This window comes from Vigna radiata, chromosome 2 (assembly GCF_000741045.1).
Source record: "Vigna radiata var. radiata cultivar VC1973A chromosome 2, Vradiata_ver6, whole genome shotgun sequence".
Taxonomy (NCBI): domain Eukaryota; kingdom Viridiplantae; phylum Streptophyta; class Magnoliopsida; order Fabales; family Fabaceae; genus Vigna; species Vigna radiata.
In genome coordinates, this window is record NC_028352.1 from 7,168,012 (window position 1) to 7,190,443 (window position 22,432).

At 30.2% G+C, this 22,432-nt stretch overlaps 2 protein-coding genes across 3 annotated transcripts; one reads left to right on the forward strand and one right to left on the reverse strand.

The window, feature by feature from the left end:
• Positions 1-2,117: 2,117 nt before the first annotated feature.
• On the forward strand, positions 2,118-8,247 carry LOC106756516 (protein argonaute MEL1). Its single transcript, XM_014638978.2, has 22 exons — positions 2,118-2,829; positions 2,964-3,160; positions 3,302-3,457; positions 3,552-3,685; positions 3,769-3,875; positions 4,168-4,271; positions 4,572-4,707; positions 4,816-4,932; positions 5,010-5,117; positions 5,189-5,260; positions 5,615-5,737; positions 5,823-5,973; positions 6,049-6,170; positions 6,290-6,427; positions 6,507-6,643; positions 6,720-6,782; positions 6,868-6,931; positions 7,128-7,269; positions 7,354-7,427; positions 7,528-7,622; positions 7,729-7,760; positions 7,847-8,247. The coding sequence occupies exons 1-22, from the start codon at positions 2,332-2,334 to the stop codon at positions 8,014-8,016; spliced, it is 2,940 nt and encodes a 979-aa protein (XP_014494464.1). The 5' UTR covers positions 2,118-2,331; the 3' UTR covers positions 8,017-8,247.
• Positions 8,248-8,775: 528 nt separating this feature from the next.
• On the reverse strand, positions 8,776-13,579 carry LOC106756508 (aspartic proteinase-like protein 2). 2 transcript variants are annotated; one of them, XM_014638970.2, is made up of 10 exons: positions 13,048-13,579; positions 12,655-12,784; positions 12,264-12,514; positions 11,842-12,069; positions 10,656-10,818; positions 10,432-10,508; positions 10,217-10,313; positions 9,994-10,060; positions 9,658-9,729; positions 8,776-9,215 (listed from the first exon to the last, which is right to left on the reverse strand). In XM_014638970.2, exons 1-10 carry the CDS (start codon positions 13,269-13,271, stop codon positions 9,067-9,069), a joined length of 1,458 nt encoding a protein of 485 aa, XP_014494456.1. In that variant the 5' UTR covers positions 13,272-13,579; the 3' UTR covers positions 8,776-9,066. The 2 variants fall into 2 exon arrangements, with proteins under 2 accessions (XP_014494456.1, XP_014494455.1); XM_014638969.2 differs by having other exon boundaries at positions 8,776-9,227; positions 13,048-13,578.
• Positions 13,580-22,432: the final 8,853 nt, after the last annotated feature.

The following is a 22,432-nucleotide window of genomic DNA, read 5'->3' on the forward strand; positions in this document are numbered from 1 at the left end:
TAACTGTACGGACACATTAACTCACAAATTAGCGTGGCATTTCAACCGCTATGTTGTTTTTTTCCTATGGTCTACACTAAAGTCACAATTCCACCTTAAAATATGTCACAATAATACTCTACTTGTTATATTTTATTCATAAGAAAACAAATTACATGTATTAATTAGCTAAATTGAATTTTTTATCGAATTTTATTATATATTTTTAAAATGTGTTTGTACTCGTAAATAATAATGAAATTAAATAAATATTTAATTGCATAAACGCGTGAATGAAAAGTCAGTAGAATTTTAACATAAAGTAATACGCGTAACTTAACAGATTACCGTTTGAAAGGAACAAAAGAAAGCATAACAAAAATTATAAGACTGGAATCCTAAACTGTTATATTATTCTTTCTTTCTCATTTTAACTTTTTTTTTTCTCTTTGTAAATGAATTTTTTTCTGCTTTATTTAAAATATTATTTTAATTAAAATTAAATTAAGGCATTTTTTTCGTTTCCTCTTTTGTTGAAACACGTAAAAAATCATCCTCAGATACATGTAGAGAGAAAAAGGACACAGTTAAAGCAAGAAAAAAAGGTAAATTCTTTCCCTACGAGGCTTCACTACTGAAAAGTTCTGATAGAGAAAATTGAACTTGTACGGAACAGGAATATCCTAGAACGTAAGAAAGGTTTTTGGAATTCCAACCCTAATATCGAAAATATAAATATAAAATTTGTGAAATAAGACAGATAAAATGAAAGGAAAATTCATACGTCGATTTATTAAATACTATGGAAAAAATGTTAAATTCAAATATAAAATAATCAGTCTAATATTATTAATAAAATAAATAGAAAATAGTTGTACGGTCCACTAAGATTATAATCGCTTGTGACTCTTGACAGAATTGAAAGAATCGTGTCTGTCTCCAGTAATATAACGCCGCCCATCCTATACCAGAAATGATAACCTAGTGCTGTAACCAATTTCTTCACGCTCCTCTTTTGAAACTCACACACTACTCGCGTTTTCTTCGCGAAACGTGTCTAACTGAAAAACTTCTCAAATACGCTTAGAGATACCTGCGCGAGTACAAAGATTGATGAAGGTGAGAGTGTGGGTAAACTTTCTGCGCTACGTGTGGAATGGAGTTTGTTTTTTTTTTTTTTACGTAATATAAACTGAATAAATACGGAATGTTATTTATTATTTATACTTTAATACTTTATCCAATAAAGGATATAGTTTTTATAAATACTTTTATTTTATTAAAATGATATAATTTTTTGAATAAAGTCTTTATATTTTTTATCCATATAGACCATTCTAATTCCTCGATTAAAAATAGCTGCCTGACATCTTAACTTTTTGAAAGTTATTTAATAATCATATTTATCTCATCACATTATTCTAATAAACATATTTGTTTAATATCAACAAATATAAATAGTATATCAGTCAGTATTTATTTATAGATTTGAATACAGAACATTCTGCTCAAAGATATGGTTATTAAAAGAAATGATTTTGTAAACCCAACAGTCATACTTGAAAGACTTTTTATATTTTCATTAAAATTTTAGTATTCAGGGAGGAGAAATGATTAATAACATTCCCATTTCAATTTAATCGCATTTAATATTTTTCCGAGAATGATTACAAAACGCTGTAATGTATGTTGCTAAACTCATCAATGATAATAAATACACAAAATTATAGCATTGATTAAAACAGTATATATTTTATATTATCTATTTCTTTACTTGTAATGTTATAATTTATTATGGTTTACTATTTTCTTTTAATTAGTAAACTCTCACTCTATTCCAAACATTATTATATTAGTACTCTTCAACGACAAACAAAAAAACTAAACTCTGCTGTTTATAGTAAACACGTAATTGTCGATGGTATTTCTATTTTTCTTTAAATACACCAAGTCAGTTTTCTGTGAAAGAATAAAATAAAAAGGAAGAAAAAAATTTTGAAATAAAGGAAAAATGAGTTTAATTGTTGGATACTATTATTTTTTTTTAATTATTCTTATTTTCTTTTATTTGTAATTTGTAATTTCGGATTTTACAAAAGCAGTTACAAGCAGTTTTTATTTTTTTATTTGCAGAAAATAGTTGTTAATGAAAAGAAATGGGGGATTTTGAAATTTACCCATTAGTTTTCTCTCTTTCTTCATGCCTTCCTTCCTTCCTTCCTTCCTCATTCCAAACCAAACTGTTACCTTCCCCCCAACGCAGTTCACTACTTAAAGAATAACTTGAAGAGCCATTTTTCATAAAACTCAGAATCACCACAAACTACACTGCAAAACCTCTCACCTGCAACAATGTCCCGTCGCGGCTCTAACCAATCGGATTTCAACCGTCCGCAGCAATCTTCGGCTTCTTCTTCCGCTGCCGGAGGCCGAGGCCGCGGTCGCGGCCGCGGGCATTCTGCTCCGTCTCCTCCGGCTCAAACATTTTCCCCTCGTCCTGCACAAACATCATCCGCTGCTTCTCCGGCCCCGTCTACCGCCGCTCCTCCCCGTGCCGTGGCGCCTGTCCCTGCATCAGCAGGACCGGGTTCATCCCGCCCTCCGCCAGTCCAAGCCTCGCCGGCGCCAGTTCCTGGATTGGGAGCGGTTGCTACAACGGCTCCGCCGGCAGTTCAAACAGTTACTTCTGCGCTCGAGAAGCAACTTACATTGGAGACGTCAGCACCGTCATCGTCGAAGGCTATGAGATTCCCAGACCGGCCAGGATTTGGGAGAGCGGGAAGGAAGATCCAAATTAGAGCAAATCATTTTCAAGTGAAAGTTGCGGTGCCCGAAATATATCACTACGATGTTAGTTAGTTGAATCGTATTTATTCTGTTCTGCATTAGTTTAATTTTGTGGGTTGCATGTTAGTGTTTTCTGTTGCTTATGCGTGTGAGAGTGAAATGAGATGTGTGTCTGAGTGAGTTCATTATGTGATTAGGTGGCAATCACTCCGGAGATTACTTCGAAGAAGGTTTCCAGAGATGTTATCGACTTGTTGGTTCGAGCACACTGTGAATCGATTCTGGGAAATCGCATGCCCGCATACGATGGACGAAAAAGTCTTTTCACCGCCGGACCTCTCCCTTTTGAAATTAAGGAATTTAAGGTCAAACTGGGAGATAACGATGAACTAAGGTCTTCTGCCACCTTTACTTCTAGTTTTTTTTTTTTTTTTTTGTAGTTATTATTATTATAATCAATAATTGTTATTATTTAAATGTAAATGTATTTTTAATATTTCATTAGTTTATGGTAATTTTGTTTCTATTGGCATAGGAAAAAGCGTGAACGTGAGTTTAGGGTCACAATCCGATTTGCTTCGAAGACTGACCTTAATCACCTTACTCAATTTCTCGCTCGCCGTCAGTTGGACTGCCCACAGGAAACTATTCAGGCCCTTGATGTTGTTCTGCGGGCTACACCTTCTGAGATGTTGTTTTTTATTTGGTGTTGTTTTGTTGGTTGAATTTTGATTTGAACTGTTCTGTGCTCTGTTTTACTGATTTGTTTATTTTTTAAAATGAAGGTTTGATGTGGTTGGGAGATCCTTTTTTTCTCCTGCATTGGGTCCGAAAGGACCGTTGGGTAGTGGAACCGAATATTGGCGGGGGTATTACCAGAGTCTTCGCCCAACTCAGATGGGCCTGTCCCTTAATATTGGTTGGTTTAACATGTCAATGTTGGTCAAGTTCTGAGTGTCTTGAATAAAGCAGTCTTGACAACTGATCATTCTTGTGCTGCAGATGTCTCAGCTAGGGCATTTTATGAGGCCATTCCTGTCCTTGACTTCGTTTCGAAGAATTTTAGACTCGATCTACGCAGGCCTTTGCCTGATCAGGACCGAATTAAGGTATTGTGCTGGAAATTTGTGTCGTTCTTTATTCTTATTAAGTTACATTTTGCTCATAAATGCATACCAATGAGATTTTTGTATTGTGCTCGAAGATTGTGTGTTTTTTTTGTTCTTATTGAGCTACATTTTGCTTTTGAGTGCATACTAATGAGGTTTTTGTTTATGCTGTGAGTAAAGATCTGTTACCAGATTTTTCTTGAGATCGTTTGATTAATTTTCAGTCTGGGCATGTTGAAATGTGTATAATTAATTTAGAAATCATGTGTGCCTTTTGGTTCTTAATTTACAGATTAAGAAAACTTTGAGAGGAATCAAGGTCCAAGTTAATCATGGACAGAATATTAGACGTTACAAAGTCACTGCAGTAACAAAAGAGCCGCTCAGAGCCTTAATGTAAGGAACTTTTGCTTTAGTTTTTCCATTTTAATTGTTGTTTATGATTTATATTTAGATTATTAATTGGTGGAAAAAATTATCGTAATGACATGGGTTTTTGTAATATGCATTTCAGTTGTTATACTTCATTTCTTCATAAATTATTGGCATTTTTAAATGACAAAAAGGTTTATGTCCAAATCATTCTCATTTAGTCCGTTCATGAGTTAACTTACAAAAGTATTCTCTGTTCTTATATATAAAGTGCGCAGTAGTATGAATAATCCAAGAGTTTGACTTTGTTATTTGTATGTTTAGGTTTACTGATGAAAATGGAACCAACAAATCTGTTGTTCAGTATTTCCAAGAGAAATATAATATTTCATTGCAGTATACACAGCTTTCTGCTCTTCAAGCTGGTAGTGACACTAAGCCAATATTTTTGCCTATGGAGGTTTATCTCTGCATCACTTCATCTTTTTACGAGTGTATATACAGAAAATGTATGGAGTATTTTTGGGGAGACTTAACTTTGTTTCAATGTACTTGTTTTATATTGTAGCTTTGTCAAATTGTTGCTGGACAGAGATACACCAAGAGATTAAATGAAGATCAAGTGACTGCTCTTTTAAAGGCCACATGTCAGCGCCCTCGTGAGAGGGAAGACTCCATCAGACAGGTACCTACTTCGTAATGAATTGGCATGTTTTGCTTGTTTAGTTCTTTTACTGGTGGTGATTTTTTCTGTTTTGACAGATTGTGAGGCAGAGAAAATTCAGCACGGACAAATTTGCCCGCCATTTTCAAATTCAAGTCAGGGAGGATCCAGTAGTACTTGATGCTCGTGTATTACCTCCTCCTATGGTATGATTATACGTAACACATTTTGGCCAATTCTTTTGTTTAGAATATCTAATTTTATTTTGTTTCTGCAGCTTAAATACCATGGATCGGGAAGTGAATCACAGATTCAACCAAATATGGGACAGTGGAATATGATTAATAAGGTAAATCTGTGGATGATTTCCTGTCGGGTGGTAATTAATACCAATGTTTTATAAAATACTGATTATGGTTTTCGTGAGTAATGTGGTTTAATTGAGTGCTCTTTGTATGATTGATTACAATGCTCCATAACCTAATGCTTTTTTGTATCTCATTCTTCATCATTATTTGTTATTTTTCTTATGGAAGTTGTGTTATCATGTACCTTAGATATGACTAATATTATACACTGTTCAATTATACACTGGGAATTATTACAAGTAAATTTAATGTCAATCAAGTATTGTACTCCAAGTAATATTATAATAATTTACTGGACCGGATAAAAAGATGTAACCACTTGTAATATTTTGTAGAAAATGATTGCTGGTGGTACTGTTGAACACTGGACTTGCCTAAACTTTTCTGGAAGAATACACAGAGATCTGCCATATCAACTTTGTCAGAATTTGGCTGAAATGTGTAACAGCAGGGGAATGGTATGGTAGTTTGTACAGTTTGCTACTGTGATTGTCTAATGGCTAGATTGTTGAGTATTTTTTATTTGCTTGGATTTTATGCCAGCGGTTTAAAGAAAGTCCTGTAGTACCAATCACATCATCTCCAAGTGGTCAAATAGAGAATGCCCTTGGGAACCTGCATAAGCAGTGTAAACGGGCGAATGTAGGGCTCCAATTGTTGATTATAATTTTACCTGACGTCAAGGGGTCATATGGTGAGTGATTTCAATTTTCAAATATAATACACTCTTAATTTGGCTCTATCATATCTAATCATTTCGTTCTGACAGGGAAAATAAAGCGCATCTGTGAAACAGAATTAGGAATAGTATCTCAGTGTTGCCAGCCCAAACAAGTGGTAAAAATGAGCAGGCAATATCTTGAAAATCTGGCCCTCAAGATAAATGTGAAGGTTGAAGTTATTCACTAAAAACCTTGTTTGTGTTAATCATATTGTTGCTTAAGATATATATGTTTCAGTAAACCTTTTGTTTCTTTTAAATTGTAAACGTGTCTTTGTTGATTATATAGGTGGGTGGTACAAACACGATGTTGAATGATGCATATGTGCATAGAATACCTCATGTCTCCGATGTACCGACGATAATATTTGGTGCAGATGTTACGCATCCCCAGCCAGGGGAGGACAGTAGTCCTTCCATTGCTGCAGTAAGCTCTTTTTTTCAGTCTTATTTGTAGATGCATTACTCGGTGATTTTACTGGGTTTAATGCTCAATGTTTGTGTAGGTGGTGGCATCCATGGATTGGCCTTTTGTAACAAGGTACAAAGGAGTTGTTTCTGCGCAGAAACATCGCGATGAAATGATACACGATCTTTATATTGGAGATTCGGCAAGGGGAATTCCACCTTCAGGAATTATCAGGTATTGTTGATTGGTGTTTGCTATTGCCAATTTTGTAAAGCCAACCTAATTGACATATTTTTTTTACTCTTTTCAGGGAGTTGTTTCGGGCTTTCCGAAATTCAACTAATCGTAAACCGGAGAGAATTATATTCTACAGGTTGGGTTTGATTGAACTTTTTTGTGCTATTAGGCTCTTATTGTGTATCTAATTCATTTTTCAATTTCAAATTTATTCTCAACAGAGATGGTGTAAGTGAAGGACAGTTTAATCAAGTGCTTCTTTATGAAATGGACGCCATAAGAAAGGTATGTGGGATTTGGGGAATTCTTTTGAAGAGAGGACAAGATGCATGTTTTATAACAGTCACGATAATTTACGAAGACACACTCATTGAAACTCTTGAGCAAAATTCTTTTTGTGTATCATACGGGAATGCATGATGTTGTAATTGGAGATTTATTCCACTCTTCTTAATTGTGAGTTTCATATATCTTGTTTCAGGCTTGTAGCTCTTTAGAACCGGGTTATTTACCCCCAGTTACTTTTGTGGTGGTCCAGAAGAGGCACCACACTCGGTTGTTCCCTGCCGATCACGGAGCACGAGCACGTGATAGTACAGATAGAAGTGGAAATATAATGCCAGGTTTTATATCTGAGCTGTGTTTGGCTACATTGCAGGTTCATTTGTTTACGCCTGAATTTATTAATTGTGTACTTTTTCTTTCAGGTACTGTAGTTGATACAACTATATGTCATCCTCGGGAATTTGACTTTTATCTGAATAGTCATGCTGGAATTCAAGTAATGCCATTACTCTTAAGACGTGCATTCAACTTGTTATTTATTTTTCTAAAGGCATTTGATAAGTTACCTGCTTGCATTGGATGTATATATTTTTCAGGGAACAAGCCGACCAACTCATTACCATGTATTGTTCGATGAGAATAAATTTACTGCTGATGAGTTGCAAATTTTGACCAATAATTTGTGTTACACGTAAAATTCTACTCCCATGCTATTTGTACTATATTTTACTATTTTTGTTGTTGCTTTGGGTGTATCAGTCTTGTTAAGTGTGATTGAAATTTGAGTTTATTTTCAGCTATGCAAGGTGCACAAAATCAGTTTCAATAGGTTTGTTACATCAAATTCGGTTCCTATATCTTTGACGATATTAACGTATTTACACTCTCATTCGGAGTTTGATTGTTTGCTTGCAGTTCCTCCCGCTTATTATGCCCATTTGGCCGCTTTCCGTGCTCGCTATTACATTGAAGGTGACACATCGGATGCTGGTTCTTCAACTGGAGGTAAGGGTATTTCAGCCAGCTTTGAGGTTAAATTGCCTTCGGTGAAGGGTAATGTCGCCGACGTGATGTTTTTCTGTTGAAGACTCAAGATGGTTTTCTGTAAAGATCTGTGGAAAAATCTCTGGTGTTGCCAAATCCTTTTTTGGTCTAAACATTTTGGCATCATGTCTTTTTGGTCTGAAAACATAGCTGCGCCGCCACGTACAGAGTTTTTTGGTTCTCTAGAACAATTCTGAGAAGTGAAATACGATTATGACTTTGTAAGGGCATAACATTTGTTTTACTTTATTGATGGCTAAGATTTAATTAAATGTGTTGTTGATTGTGTTTTATAAATGAAGGCATGAAATGATACTTCTATTTAATCAAAATCAGTAATATATCATCCTAAAATGTTATGGTAATATTAGAAGACATAGATAGGAGTCGAATTACGGCTTCTCATATGATCTGAATTCAATAAAATGAAAAGTTTACTTTGCACAACAAATACATTATTGGTTTTTGATTTCCGGATAAAATCATTTTACCCACAATTTTGATTACAATTTTTTTTATTGTGGTAAATTAATATAAATAAAATTTCAAAAATGCTCAAATTTATAAAGGGTGAAAGGCGAATTAACCGAAGGTACGTTTGAATTGCTTTTATTCTAGTCTAGTTCTTGATTTTATGTGGATGATATACGTAAGTTTTATGTGCAGGAGAACCGTTCTGTAATTTTTATAGCAATTAATGCTACATCCACATGATCTGAATAATTATTTTTCTAAAGCCCTCCACAATTTACAATAAGCCATTTTATACAAAAAACTATGATGATATTTTTATGCAGAAATTGAGTTTGACAAACATGTTATGACTTGTATCTTCATTCAAGAAAAAAACCATGTTAATTTACAATACTATGTACCAGAAAAGCAAAAAAAAAAACGATGATAGACACGGCTGACAAAGAGTGACTCAAATAAGCACCTGAAGCTAAAACAGACAACCCTGTTGTGCACAAAGAAAACACAAACAAGTGACGATCCAAGTAATAACGGAACGTGTGGTCTTGCCGATTGCACCAATTCCGGCAAGAGAAATACATAGCAAAAAAAAGAATATAAAGTTCCAATTCCACATGCTACAAAATTAGTGTTATGTGCATGAACAGAGCAAGCAACAACGTCCTTATCAAAGTGTGAGGTCCTTCACATAAAGAAGTGCTTCCACCTAGCTCTCCTGCATCTACAAACTCACTTCTGCCCCTACCAGCTGATGCAGATACATTCACTGGCAATGAACCTATATTAATGCATTTAAATTGTAAAACTCTTTGAATATGATGTACCCTTCAACATATACAAATACAATGCAACACAACCCAATGATGAGTGACACCTTAAGTTAAAACTTTAGACACATCTATTACTTCAAATAACAGAGTTATGCGTTGGACCCTTTTAGCTTTATAAAACTAATGATGAGTGAAAGTCTAAAGAAAAATTGAAGAGACCTTTTACTTTAAAGAAGAGACTTACATGTTAGACCCTTTTGTTAATGATTTATTTACAAACACTAATAACCAATAATTATTTTAGTTGGTCTAAAATTTGAGTTTTAGTAATCTGATCCTTCCAAATACCTAAAGAAACCTTACTTCATAAGTATATAGAATCCTTATTTACACATCTCGTTTGCTATGTGTCTGCAATGAAGTGTTGGTGAAACTTACAATCATAGTCAGTCCATCCTATGCGTTGACCAGCAACATCGTAGACAAAAATTTTGTCTTTTAATACGAGATCTGCCCCAAAAGAATCCAATGTTGTTAGTATATCATACATGATAGTTAAGAATGTACAGCATACAAGGATTTCTATTTTTGATTCTATACTATTTGTGGGCATTACCAAAATTACAAAATATAAGTATTTTCTTTCTAAATATAAGCTTTAAGGTCCAACTATTGCTATTTTAACTTCAGTGACATTATCAACTTATTTTATGTATCCTTATATTACCAAAAAACATCCACAAAGGACCTAAAGTTTCCAAACCAGCACTATACCTCCTAGAATAGTTACACTTTGACCAGGGATTTTCTGAAAGCCAATACACCAAACTGAACCCTCACCCTGCAACACAGAGGTTAATTGATACCCTTGTACGAGTGAGAAAACATGCAGAGTATAATAATAACATGCATATGAAAAATAGATGTAGGTAGTCCAGTGGTCAGATATTATACCTCAGAAAATTGAATAAAAGGAAATTAAAACTTGATTGCTTACAATATAATTCTGTTGAATAAGGTAGTCCAGTGGTCTTAAAACCAGAGATGCACCACCAGCGAAGTTCAGACTTACTTGTGGAAACATGTCAACAGTGCTAAACAAAGTATAGCCAGAGAGACAGATAAACAGTGTCAAAAAAATTTATTTTTATCCAAACATGAAAAGAAGAATGCTTGAAATCAACAAAATATATATGAACAGGTCAACTTAACCTGGAGGTGGTTATTAAGTAACACTGATTTCCCCTGGAAAGAACACTGCGTACAGATTGTGGAATAGCAGCTGTAATCTGCATCAACAATAATATTGCTGTTAATTATCAATAAATTTCCTAGAAAGAATAAATAATGACACTATTGCTAATCACATATGAAGGATCAAAGCATCATCTATTATTAATCAATTGGATGAAAAGAAATTACCTAACATAACTCACCGCATTCACAAAGGTTGTATAAGCCTCTTCTGCAAGGTAGGACAAAGTTGTTCCAGAATCAACAATGGTACCTCTGTTGCTTGATGTAGCAAAAACTGCAGGGTTAATTTGCAAAAACTGGCCATTGACAGAGATGCTCTGCAGATATAAATTGTAATGAGGCCTGAAATATTTGCCAAGGAAGCAGTTACTCGAACCAGTTTTCACAAATAAACTATATATAGCGATATATTCCAATTTGAAAATTCTCATTCAATTTTTTGTATCATGTTAAGCCATAATTGAAGCAAATTTTTAGTACAAGGGAAAGGCAGTAACCATGATAGAGTTGTAAAATCCAAAAATTAAGCCTCAATAGCGGTTTATCTGTAAAATCCTAGTAAACAAATAAAAGCACTTGCACCAAATCACACCTATTACAAACTATGCACCCATAGTGGAAGGAAGGCTGGCTGAGATGTTCAGTTCTCAAGCTATTCAAGGCTTAAAAATCAACAGACCTTGTCATGCTGATTTCAGGATTGGGCTTTACAGAAGTAGAAATCAATTTGAGAGTATCATCACCTTAAACAAGAAGTAATTGACTCTGATTCAAGATGGAACATGTTTTCCTTCTGTGTTTTGATGACTGATTTCAATGTTTTGGAGATCTAACCACCATTTGCACTAAGTATAAATAGATAGGACCACTTGACCAACCAGTAACCCCTGAATGAAAATTCTTTGACCTCACACAAGGCACCTTTCCAAGAGCAGGCACCCAAGAACATTGAAAACATTCCATCCATCCCATAGTTCTAGAACCGTTAATTTGTGCAGTGACAAACAATCAAAGTGCAAAATACCTATTGTCGGGTGAACATTTTCACAACACAGTAACTAGTGTCCTAGATGTTATAAATTGATTTCATTTATTTGTTTTATTAGGTTCCTAAGAACAAACACAAGAAGCTCCATCAATTCATCAACTTTTTTCATCTCATACAAAAAAAAAATCAACAGAAGTAAACACTTGAAAAAAAATTTCAATCTTCAAGTCAAATAGATAATCTGAATGATAAATACCATGTTGAAATTTCACTGAATCCATAAAGCAGCATCTATATAGCACATACTAAACCACAAATAAAAATTGGCATAAAGAAATTGAAATGTAGCATGTAGNCTAANAAATAAATAAACGTACTGCGATGGAACAAGTGGAGTATAAACTATGTTTGGCTCCACAATTTCACCAAGAACCAAGACACCTCCACCATTGTTATCTCCTTTTAAGCAATGAGAGAACACTCTTGGTGCAATTCCTTGCGATGAGAGTTGGGAAATGACAGACATGCCTTGTTGCCCGAATCCAAATATCCCATCAACTGCTCTCTCAGACTTTGTTAAGTCCCCAGTTTGCTGGATGCTACAANTGTTCCACAGTAAAACATTATAAGACGATGCTTTACAAGTTTAAACCAACAAATTCAGAAGGGGAGATGAGGGAGGGGTGCTTATTAAAACATAGGAATGCTATTTTGAGCCATTTCTGACTCACAATACAACAATAACACCAGTCTTATCCTACTACATGAGATTGGTTATTTCAAACTCGTGATAGCTCACCCAAAAACTACAGATGCAGAAGCATTTGTTGTCAAGGTTCCCTCAAAAATACTAGCAAAATGCATCAAGTCTGACACATAATAGCCTGATGTCCCACTGCCATCTCCATACTGGAACGTGTAAATGCACTGGTTGTTCTGACTGGAACAGCTTGCATCGGAGGACTGAACTCCGTTCCTGCACCTCCGGTCAGAACAAGAGATCAATGAAGATGTTGATGAACTCCTAGGGTCAAAGTAATTGAGCTGAATCTGCAACCAAATCCAGCAAAGATGATGTTCAATCAGTATCATTCACAAATCCCAAAAGTACATTGTTATAGTCTCATCCAAACTGTGTACTAAATTGAATCAACTAACTAACAAATAAGGAGCAGGGAAGTTAAATTTACTTGCAGCCCACTTGTCTGAGGACAACCATTGCAGGACCCACAACTAACCCAGAGAACATCACTCCCAGTGTCAATCTGCACATAAAATTCCCTTGGAGGAGTACCCATTTTTACTTTGGTATAGTAAAGCCTGTGGGAAAAGCCAAAATTTTTGTTTTGTTTTATTTCATTTCAAAAAGTAAAACATTAAATGGAGAGCACAAAGCATATAACAAAAGCATCAAGATTGGAATTGCAAGAGAATTTCAAATATCATAAAGAAAAGCTCAGAATTGAGAGCCAGCCACACATGACAAAGAATCACCAAGATAAGAAATTTGAAGACACCCATGAGAGAAATTGATCCAAAAAACACATAAAAACTTAGAATTGAAAAATGGGTGATAGAATTACCCGACTTCTGAGGGATCGAAGGTGCCTTTGACAGGGAAATCTACGACATAGTTAGTAGACTGCAACATTCTACGATGTCTGAGGCTGTCCCGCGCTCTGAGCTGACTCAACTCCACGCCATGATTCGAAGGAAACGCTCTTTCCAGTGTCAGAGTCACCGGCGACCCCTCCACCACCGACAGAAGTGCGGTGGCGAATAGAAAAACGGCGGCCACCGCTTCCATTTAGTGTCGGTTGGAGAGTGTAAAAGAAGGGAAAGTGAAGCGGAATTGAGACAGTGACACTAATGAAATATGAGAACAAAAAGCCACGCAGCGCAAAAATTGTTGGTGTTGCTGTTCTTCATGATCGTGATGAGAGAGAATTGTAACCTGAAAGAACCTGCAAGTTGCAGGTTGCGAATTTGGTTCACATAACACAACAATAATGGATTACGTATAGTTACTGCCATTTTTATATGAAGCCATCGTAACAATTACTGCACCACCGCTACATACATTTTTGTAATATACTCCACCTTCTTCTTCCACCGTTAAAGAAAAAAAAAAGTTTATACTGGGGGAATGTTGTTATTATTCTGTTATACTATATATACTAAAATTCGTATGAAAAAACAGAACATTAACGGACATTTTTTCATAACCATGATAAAATAGAACATGTTTTCTACCCAGGAAAGAAAGAAAAAGGTTAAATGAAAATAACAAAAGAGTGAAAATATGAAAAGATTAAAATGAAAATTAATCATATTTAGGTCAAGAATGGAATATCTTGATATAAAACTATTAAATAAAATATTATAAAATTGGTAAAATAAAATAAATATTTAAAAATATAAGCAATATCAATACAATTGTTTATCATAATAATAATTATAATATATATATATATATATATATATATATATATATATATATATATATATATATATAAAGTTACATGAGTTTTTTTTCTAAAATAAAAATCTTATATAAAATAACTAAGTAAACTATTAAATTACTTTATCACTTACTTGTCTTTCATCAGAAGCAAATGATCACATATTTCAATATTTGTTCATATTATAAAATGATTATCACCACAAAGTGAAAGAATAAGCTAATGTATTTGGCTTAATTTAATTACAATATACCAATTTATAAACATGTGTAAAATATGTTATATACTTATATAAGTAGTTGACAATGTACTTAATTATCTGAATACATGTTTTAGATATAAGATTTTGATGTAGGCATCACTTGTAATAATATTTATGTTATGTAAAATCACAAACAAAGGAGTTATCATTCTAAAACTTATAAGGTTAGTTCTCTTTACATCTATGATTAATAGTCTAGTGGTTAAGACATTCTGGAACTCTCACCACATAATTAATTCTATTCTATTTTGAGTATGAATAATTATTAGAGTTCAATACTTTTAACTTCTTATGTCAATGCATACACTAATAGTTTCATCACATAATTAATTATATTCTATTTTGAGTATGAATAATTATTAAAGTCCAATACTTTTAACCTTCTTATGTTAATGCATACAAAGAATTTTTCCTTTGAAATTCTTTCAACATCAACACCAAACATATTTACAACATTATCATCACATTCTTATAACATTATAATGTTCATAAGCATATACAAAGTTAATTGTAAATCTACTCACAATAGTCAAAGAAAAAACAATTTAAACATATAAACTGATGTTTAGAGATGACATTCAATGTTAGACTTTTCGCAAAAGATAGTTCTTAACGACAATCACAACGCTTAACATCATTTTTCTCATAAAAAAACAGTGTTTAACGACACTCAACACCAAACCATTTGCAAATATTTTTTGAAAGTTAACATCCTAGAACTAAAATATTCTAGTCAAGATTAATGCTCAAATATACTATCAAATCTAAAACACGATTTTTTAGATTTTTACAAAAATAAAAATATAGAAAAAAACTTCACAATTTCTAAAAGAAAATATTAACCTGAATTTGAAAGATTTAAAAAAATTGAAAACAAGAGAAAAATTAACTGTGAAAAAAAAACTTTGAAGATAAATATGCCATGGAAAAGAGAGAATTTACTAAAAGTAATTAAGTAAATTATGTGAGAGTGAAAATTATAAGAAAAATATATTTATAAATGTATAAAATGAAGATACATTATTTTCTATATGTATTCACAGGTTTGTATCTAACAATTATATTATTTTTCAATAACCCTGTTTATCTTTTTTCATATCGTTTATATTTTGTTAAGAATATATTATAAATCGTTTATTATTTATTATTTAATTATTTCTTAAGTTAAAATCTCAAAATTAGTACATACTATGATTTAAGAAAGTCAAACACACAAAAATAAAGAAATATTTTCTTGCATCACTTGACAGAAAACTCTTGACCAAATCACCTCAATCTTAGGAACTGATATACTAGATCGAGAAGAAAGATGTCTCACTCTATATTTTGAAGACACCTCGACCAATAGTAGATAAAATACTTAAAATGTTACATAAATAAAAAGATAAATCATAATTAAGTTGTAGAAGGTTCAAAAATAATTAGACAAATTAAAAAGCTCTTAAAATAAGATAAATCTATAAGATTAAGCTCAATAATCAAGACCCACAAAATTCTTATATATAGTCATTATTTACTAAAATTTCAATTAAATTATTTATTACTAATTCTCATTTTATAACATAATAATGTATTTGCAAACTCTTCCCATGAAAAACATTAATATAGATCTACATCCGACTAGAAAAACTAAGAAACAAGTGAATACGTTACATATTGGAAAAAAACATAAGACAATTAATATAATCAATATATTTTTAATACTGTTGATACGATTTATTTTTTACGGTATTAATTTTAGAGGACTAAAATCAAAGTTTTTTTTTAAAAAAAAAAATTAAAATGTATCTTACTTTAAAATAGAGACTAAAACCTAATAGAGACTAAAACCTAAAACCAAAATCGCTTGATAATACATGAGTAAAAACATATTTAACTTTTTATTTAACTATTATTCTTAATACTATGATTTGAATGTCTTGAAAATATGCATAAAATTTTTAAAATAAAATTTATAAAATTAATATTTGTATTTTTCATATTCAAGCTTAATGATTAAGCATCTTAATTTTGAAAGTTGACACAAATCTCCAGGTAAACTGCTTTTGTTTTCTTAGGAAAGGTAAATTGCTTTTACTAATGCGTCGACACTTGTCTTTCATTACTCATTAAAATAATTGACTTTTAACTTCTTCCAAACCCCATCATTGGATTATTTATCTTTTCAAAGTTAGTGCAGTTAGTTGCTCTTATTCAACCAACTTAGTCGTAATCCAATCTCGATTCTTTCATTTTTTTTATTCTAGTTTGTGTTCTTCAAATAAATTCGATTTAATATTTTAAAGATATATTAAAAAAATTTATTATATCAAAAATTAGTAAATGTTAAAGGGATTGTACAAAGATAGCACAAAAAACTTAACACACAATCTGATTTCGTTACAATTTTATTTCTTACAACTTTCTTAAACATAAGCTAATGCAATTAATGTTCAACGTTTTATGTTGATTTTATGATAAATTAGCGGTTAATTTGTGAACAAATAAGTGATTATATATTTAAATTTGAATGATAGTTTATTATTTTATAATAAATCAAAATAGAGAAAGATATATAGTTCTCAAGTTACATTAAACGCCACATGATCGGTTTGAAAATAGTTGTGAATAAATTAACTGTAAATAAATAATAATTAACATACATTATCTTGTTGGTATAGTTAGGATATTTTTTTTTTTTCTTTTAGAAATATGCATGATATGAAGATTTGAATGGGTTTCGATGATGATTATTTTAATTCTTACCTAACAAGAAATTGCTAAAGATTGATGTGCAATCTGCTATCTCAATTGATTTCATTGTGAATATTATAAATAATGAATGTAGCATTTAAAAAACATTAAATTTTGCAATATCCATTAAAGATTTGTAGTTTATTCCGATTAAAAAGGATATACATATATGTAACTATTAAAATGAATAAAAAAGTTGAATTACGATAAAATAAAAATATTTTTTATGCCATTATAAAAATAGAAATCAGTCAACAGATTTCTAAAATAGTTAAAATTTTGTAAATTGATTTTCAAACTATTTTTTAGTTGGGTTATGGTCTAGTGATGATCTCTATTGAATTTTCGTGACTAATATAATCAGTTTTGCGAGTTTCAAATTTTCAGAAACTTGGTTTTTGGTTTATATATGCTATTATTAAAAATTGTTGTAGTCTTAAAAATTCTTAAATAATTGTAAACCCAGAGTAATTTGACCCTATAAATAATTATATATATGCTATTATTAACTTCACAAAGAATATTTTAAAAATACTATTTATTATAATCTTATGAAAGTAACAATTTAAGAATGAATTACTTTTAAAATTTTAATATTTCAGGCGATAAGTTTTATTTAATTTTCTCTCAGAACTAACTTCTTCAATTATTTAAAAGAAAAAAAATAATTTTCTTTTATTATTTTTTTATACTTGTCAATGACCATTCAAACATGATTTAGATGTTTTATTTATTGTTTGAAAGACATGTAAGAACGGAAATCAACACAAAGTTAATGCTATTTTTTTCTTCTTTTCTTATCCCATAAATTGACAAAAAGTGTTGAGACAACTTCATTATTGCTTTAAACGATGGCTAGACTAAAGCGCATTTCAATTTGACATATTTTGAACTTTTTTTATTTATTTTTCATTATCATTTAAAATTTAAGTGTGAGTGGAATATAAGTTCACAGACCCATTCTTAATTTTTTTTGATGATACACTTAAAATTTCTTATAATTTATAATTTATTCATTTGAATTAAATATTTTCATTCATACCTTTATGAAAAAAATACCAATTATCTAAAAAAATATTGACAAATAACTTTGGACAAAAGTAATATACTTAAATGTGATTTTAATATTTAATTTCCATATAAAGTAAATTGAGTTTATTTTCTATTTAGGAAGGGCAAACTTTTCTTATTACATCACTTTTCAATAAACTAGCCAAAATATAAATGCATTTTTAAATATGTATGATATTATATAGTTAGTTATGATATTGTATTGTGATTAAGTTAATATATAAAATAGATTTATATTTATTAAGAGCAAAATGGATGAATGGAGGAAAAAAGAAAGAAAAACATTACTAACAAACGGAGAAAAAAACATCCAAGACAATTTTATATAAAACATGTCAAAATAATTATTAGTTATTTAAAAAATAAATAAATAATTATATTGTAATTAATAGTAAACTAGAAATAGTAATTATAAACAACGAAAAATATATACTCTCTTTATATATAGTTATAAATAATATAAATAAGGGTTAAATATGTTTTTAGTCCCTATACTTTGAGACGATTTTGGTTTTAGTCCATTTTCAAACTATGGTACAATTTAGTCCTTCAACTTTAGAAAATTCTGGTTTTAGTCCTTTTTATCAATTTAACTTTATTTGTTGTTTCAAACACGTTTCATTATAGCATTTGGATTGTTTACACTGTTTGACACATTTTTACTTCAATGTTAACTGAGAAACGTGCTTGGAACAACAAATAAAGTTAAAAAAATTTGATAAAAAGAATTAAAACTAGAGTTTTCTAAAGTTGGAGGACTAAATTGTACCATAGTTTGAAAATGGACTAAAACCAAAATGGCCTCAAAGTATAGGGACTAAAAACATATTTAACCCTTAAAATAAATGTTCACATCTTAATTATAAAAAGTCTTTAACTTTTTATGTTAGAAAAATGAAAGTTAAGGGACAAAATGATCCCATTTTCTATAAAGAATATCCCACTTATTTATTCTTTCTCAATAATAACCAACTTATTATTAAAGTTTTTTTTTTCTTTTTTGAGTTGATTCAAGAAGTTTTATCACAGATTATGATGTATTTATGAAAAACTCTATAATTTTGAATAAAAAGTTTACAATATATAAATATAAAATTAGATTTACATCATCTATATAATATTTTAGTCATAATCACATCAACACCAGTGGTTTTATAGAAGAGACCAGAAGTCTCTGGCTGTAACATCTTTATCCCTTACCCTTTATATCACCATCTCCCATGTTTAATCACATTTACATTTTGAATATTTGAATCATGAATTATGGCGCTTCAAACACATCCATGAACTTTTTTTTTTCTTTTTCTTTTTGTCAATATTCATGGAATTTTGGTCATAAACGAGAAATAAAAATATTATCTTTATTCTTTAGTTAGTAGGGTCTATATATAGAGGATTATCTTTGAAAGACTCCACTTTTCTTTTTCTTCTTCAGTTGTTTCCATGCTATCCTATCCCAAGTCATAAAGTTAAAGGAGAAAACTTTAGTTTGGTGGTTGGAAATTTAGTTAGTTACTTACTTTAGTATAAAACTATAACACAGATTTCTAGTCATTCCATGATAATATATAAAACTTAGGAAAATGATATTTTAACATCATTTGACACTATTTTGACACCGTACACATGTCAAAATATGGTTAGACGATTTCAAATTAAAAAAAAAAACTTTGGTTTTTATCTTCCAAATATGTTATTGCCTATATCTTTTTTAATTTGAAATCGTCCAACTACATTTTGACATGTGTACAGTGTCAAAAAATGATGTTAAAATATCATTTCCCTAAAACTTATTCAATACTTATAAAACTCAATCATGTTACCAATAAGTCAAAAAATAACGAAAAAATTCCTTACGTTATATATATATTTTAATTAAATTTCAACACTTGAATTTAAGGTTTTTTTTTATTATTTATTTTATGCTGTCAAGGTGATACTTAAAAACAATCAATTGGGATAAAAGCGATATTGTACAATATTTTAAAATAACACATCTAAAGTGTGTTTTCCAACAACCAAAACAAAATCCTTATTTTAGGATACATAGCAGCCTTTGCCGATTTTCCTCAGAAAATAAAATAAAAGTTACAGAAATAGTTTTCAAACATCTTTCTGCTGTTCTGAAATGTGTATATAATAGATCGGTCCCTGTCCTGGGCCTGAGAATTGGAAGGCCTACTGATTTGTGGCTTAGGCAACCACGGCTTTGTCGAGGCCGTTTCTTCCTGCACCACAACTGTTTTTCCTGCACTCCTAATCATTGCAAATACCAGTTTTACCCTTGAGTAAAGGATTAAAACCTGATCTTAATTTCTCATGAAATAAAATGTCACGGTCGACCTAATTTACAAGGTCTCAATCTTTTATGACAGTCTTACTTCACTTATAACGTCGTTATAGAAAGAGTTTCTTATTTCAAATCATGTCATAGAAATTTCTTTTAACTCTTATTACCTAAACTTAATCTCTATATTAACCAATATATAATTGCTTCTTAAGAACACCATATTTATATAATACACACAGTTATAATAACTTTCCAATCAAAACATTCCATTTTGTCATTATGTTGGAAAACATTTATATAAATCATTCCTTAAAAGAAGAAGAATATGAACTATCTATTATGAAAATATCACATCTAAAACTATCAAAACTTGTTCAACATTGTCTAGTGGATATAGAGGACGAGTGTTAGGTTAAATAAAAGGCTTTTCTATAAGAAAATTTAAAATTTGTGTCTAACAGTTTGATATTTTTGTTTAGCGAAAATCTCTAACGCACAACGTGAATCAACTCTAGAGCTCAATATAAAGTGAGAGCCTAACACTTATAACGTGACACCTAATGTTATAACCACTAAAGCTCACTAACTTCATATCTCAACTTGGTGTCCAGTGGTACACACTTAGCATCCGACACCATATTATAGTAGTGGAGAATGAGACCTCAATTTATTAGATTGGTTTAAATTTTATCCTTTTTATAAATCCTAATTGATACCAATTCAATTTAGAAATGTACACTTTGAAATCAATTGTTCAAACATAAATGCTCATTCTCAACCATTCCACAATTTCAAGAAACAATTAAACACTTCTCATTCACTACAATTTCATTCAACAAATTTTCATAAATGTTAGTCTAATAGCTTATAGACCAAATTATCATAAAATTAACTCAAGTAGACATACAATCTAACAAAAGTACAAAAAGTAATATTTAGTATTAGTTTCATTCACTTCATGTAATTAGCTCACTAAGTTAGAGTTATTCTTTAAAGTTCTATATTTCACACAGTAATTTAATTGTAAAACTAAAACTTTAATTAGAAGTCAAATAGTATCTTTATGGTTATAAATAAACAAATATTTATTTTAAACTATTTTGAGTTAGCTATGTTGAATTCCAACCCACATTCAATTTAAAAAACAAATTAACCTAAAAAAGAGTACAAAGTAAACTTATTTTGTTCTCCACTCTACTTGAATTGAAGTGTATAATTTTTTTTTTAATATATAGATTTTTACTTTTAAAAAATATAAATAAGATTAAAAATCTAGTGATAGTTATTTAAAAAATATTATAAAATAAAACTCAATTAATAAAAAATCTATTTATAATTTTAATATTTTATTAATAAAATAATCGAATTTCATAATTAAAAATCACAATACTCTTAGTGGATTATTTATTAGTTTAAATAAAATTTATCAAAAATAGTAATTTAAAAAAAATTATTCGGTTAATATAAAAAAATGAAAAAGTAAGTTAGACATTTTTTTTAAATGATGCGTTAAAAAGATATATTTTTTTTTTTCAGAGTAGTAAATTTCAAATGATAAGTTATTCATAATATATATAAAAAAATAACACTGTTTAATATTTAAATTTGGTGTTTTTTTTTAAAGTAACATGGCATCAACAAATTTGTCTTGAATGACTTATTATTTATATTTACTTAAATAATATTATTTATTATTTATGATAAAATTTGGCATGGAAATCAAGTGTGACCATTATTTAGATAACATTTTATATTACTTAATTTTTATATAAATATAGAATAATAAAATATTTTATTTATTTAATTTATTATTCAGTAGTGGAAATACATGCTATATACACATGTGTATTATTTTTTTATTGTAACAAAAAATTATTAAGTCATAAAATATTTTTTTTTATTTAAAATAATTATAAAAATAAATAATTTGTATATTTTTATTATATAAATAATTATTTAAATTAAAAAAATGTAATTAAAAAGATAAAATTAAAAAATATTTCTTTATTATAAGTAATTATTTAAATTTAAAAGCATGGTTACTAAAGGATAAATTTTTTTGAAAAACTATGATACCAAAAAATTTAATCTATATTTATTAATAATATTAATATTATGCATAAAGGAGATTTACCTTTCTCTTGTACATA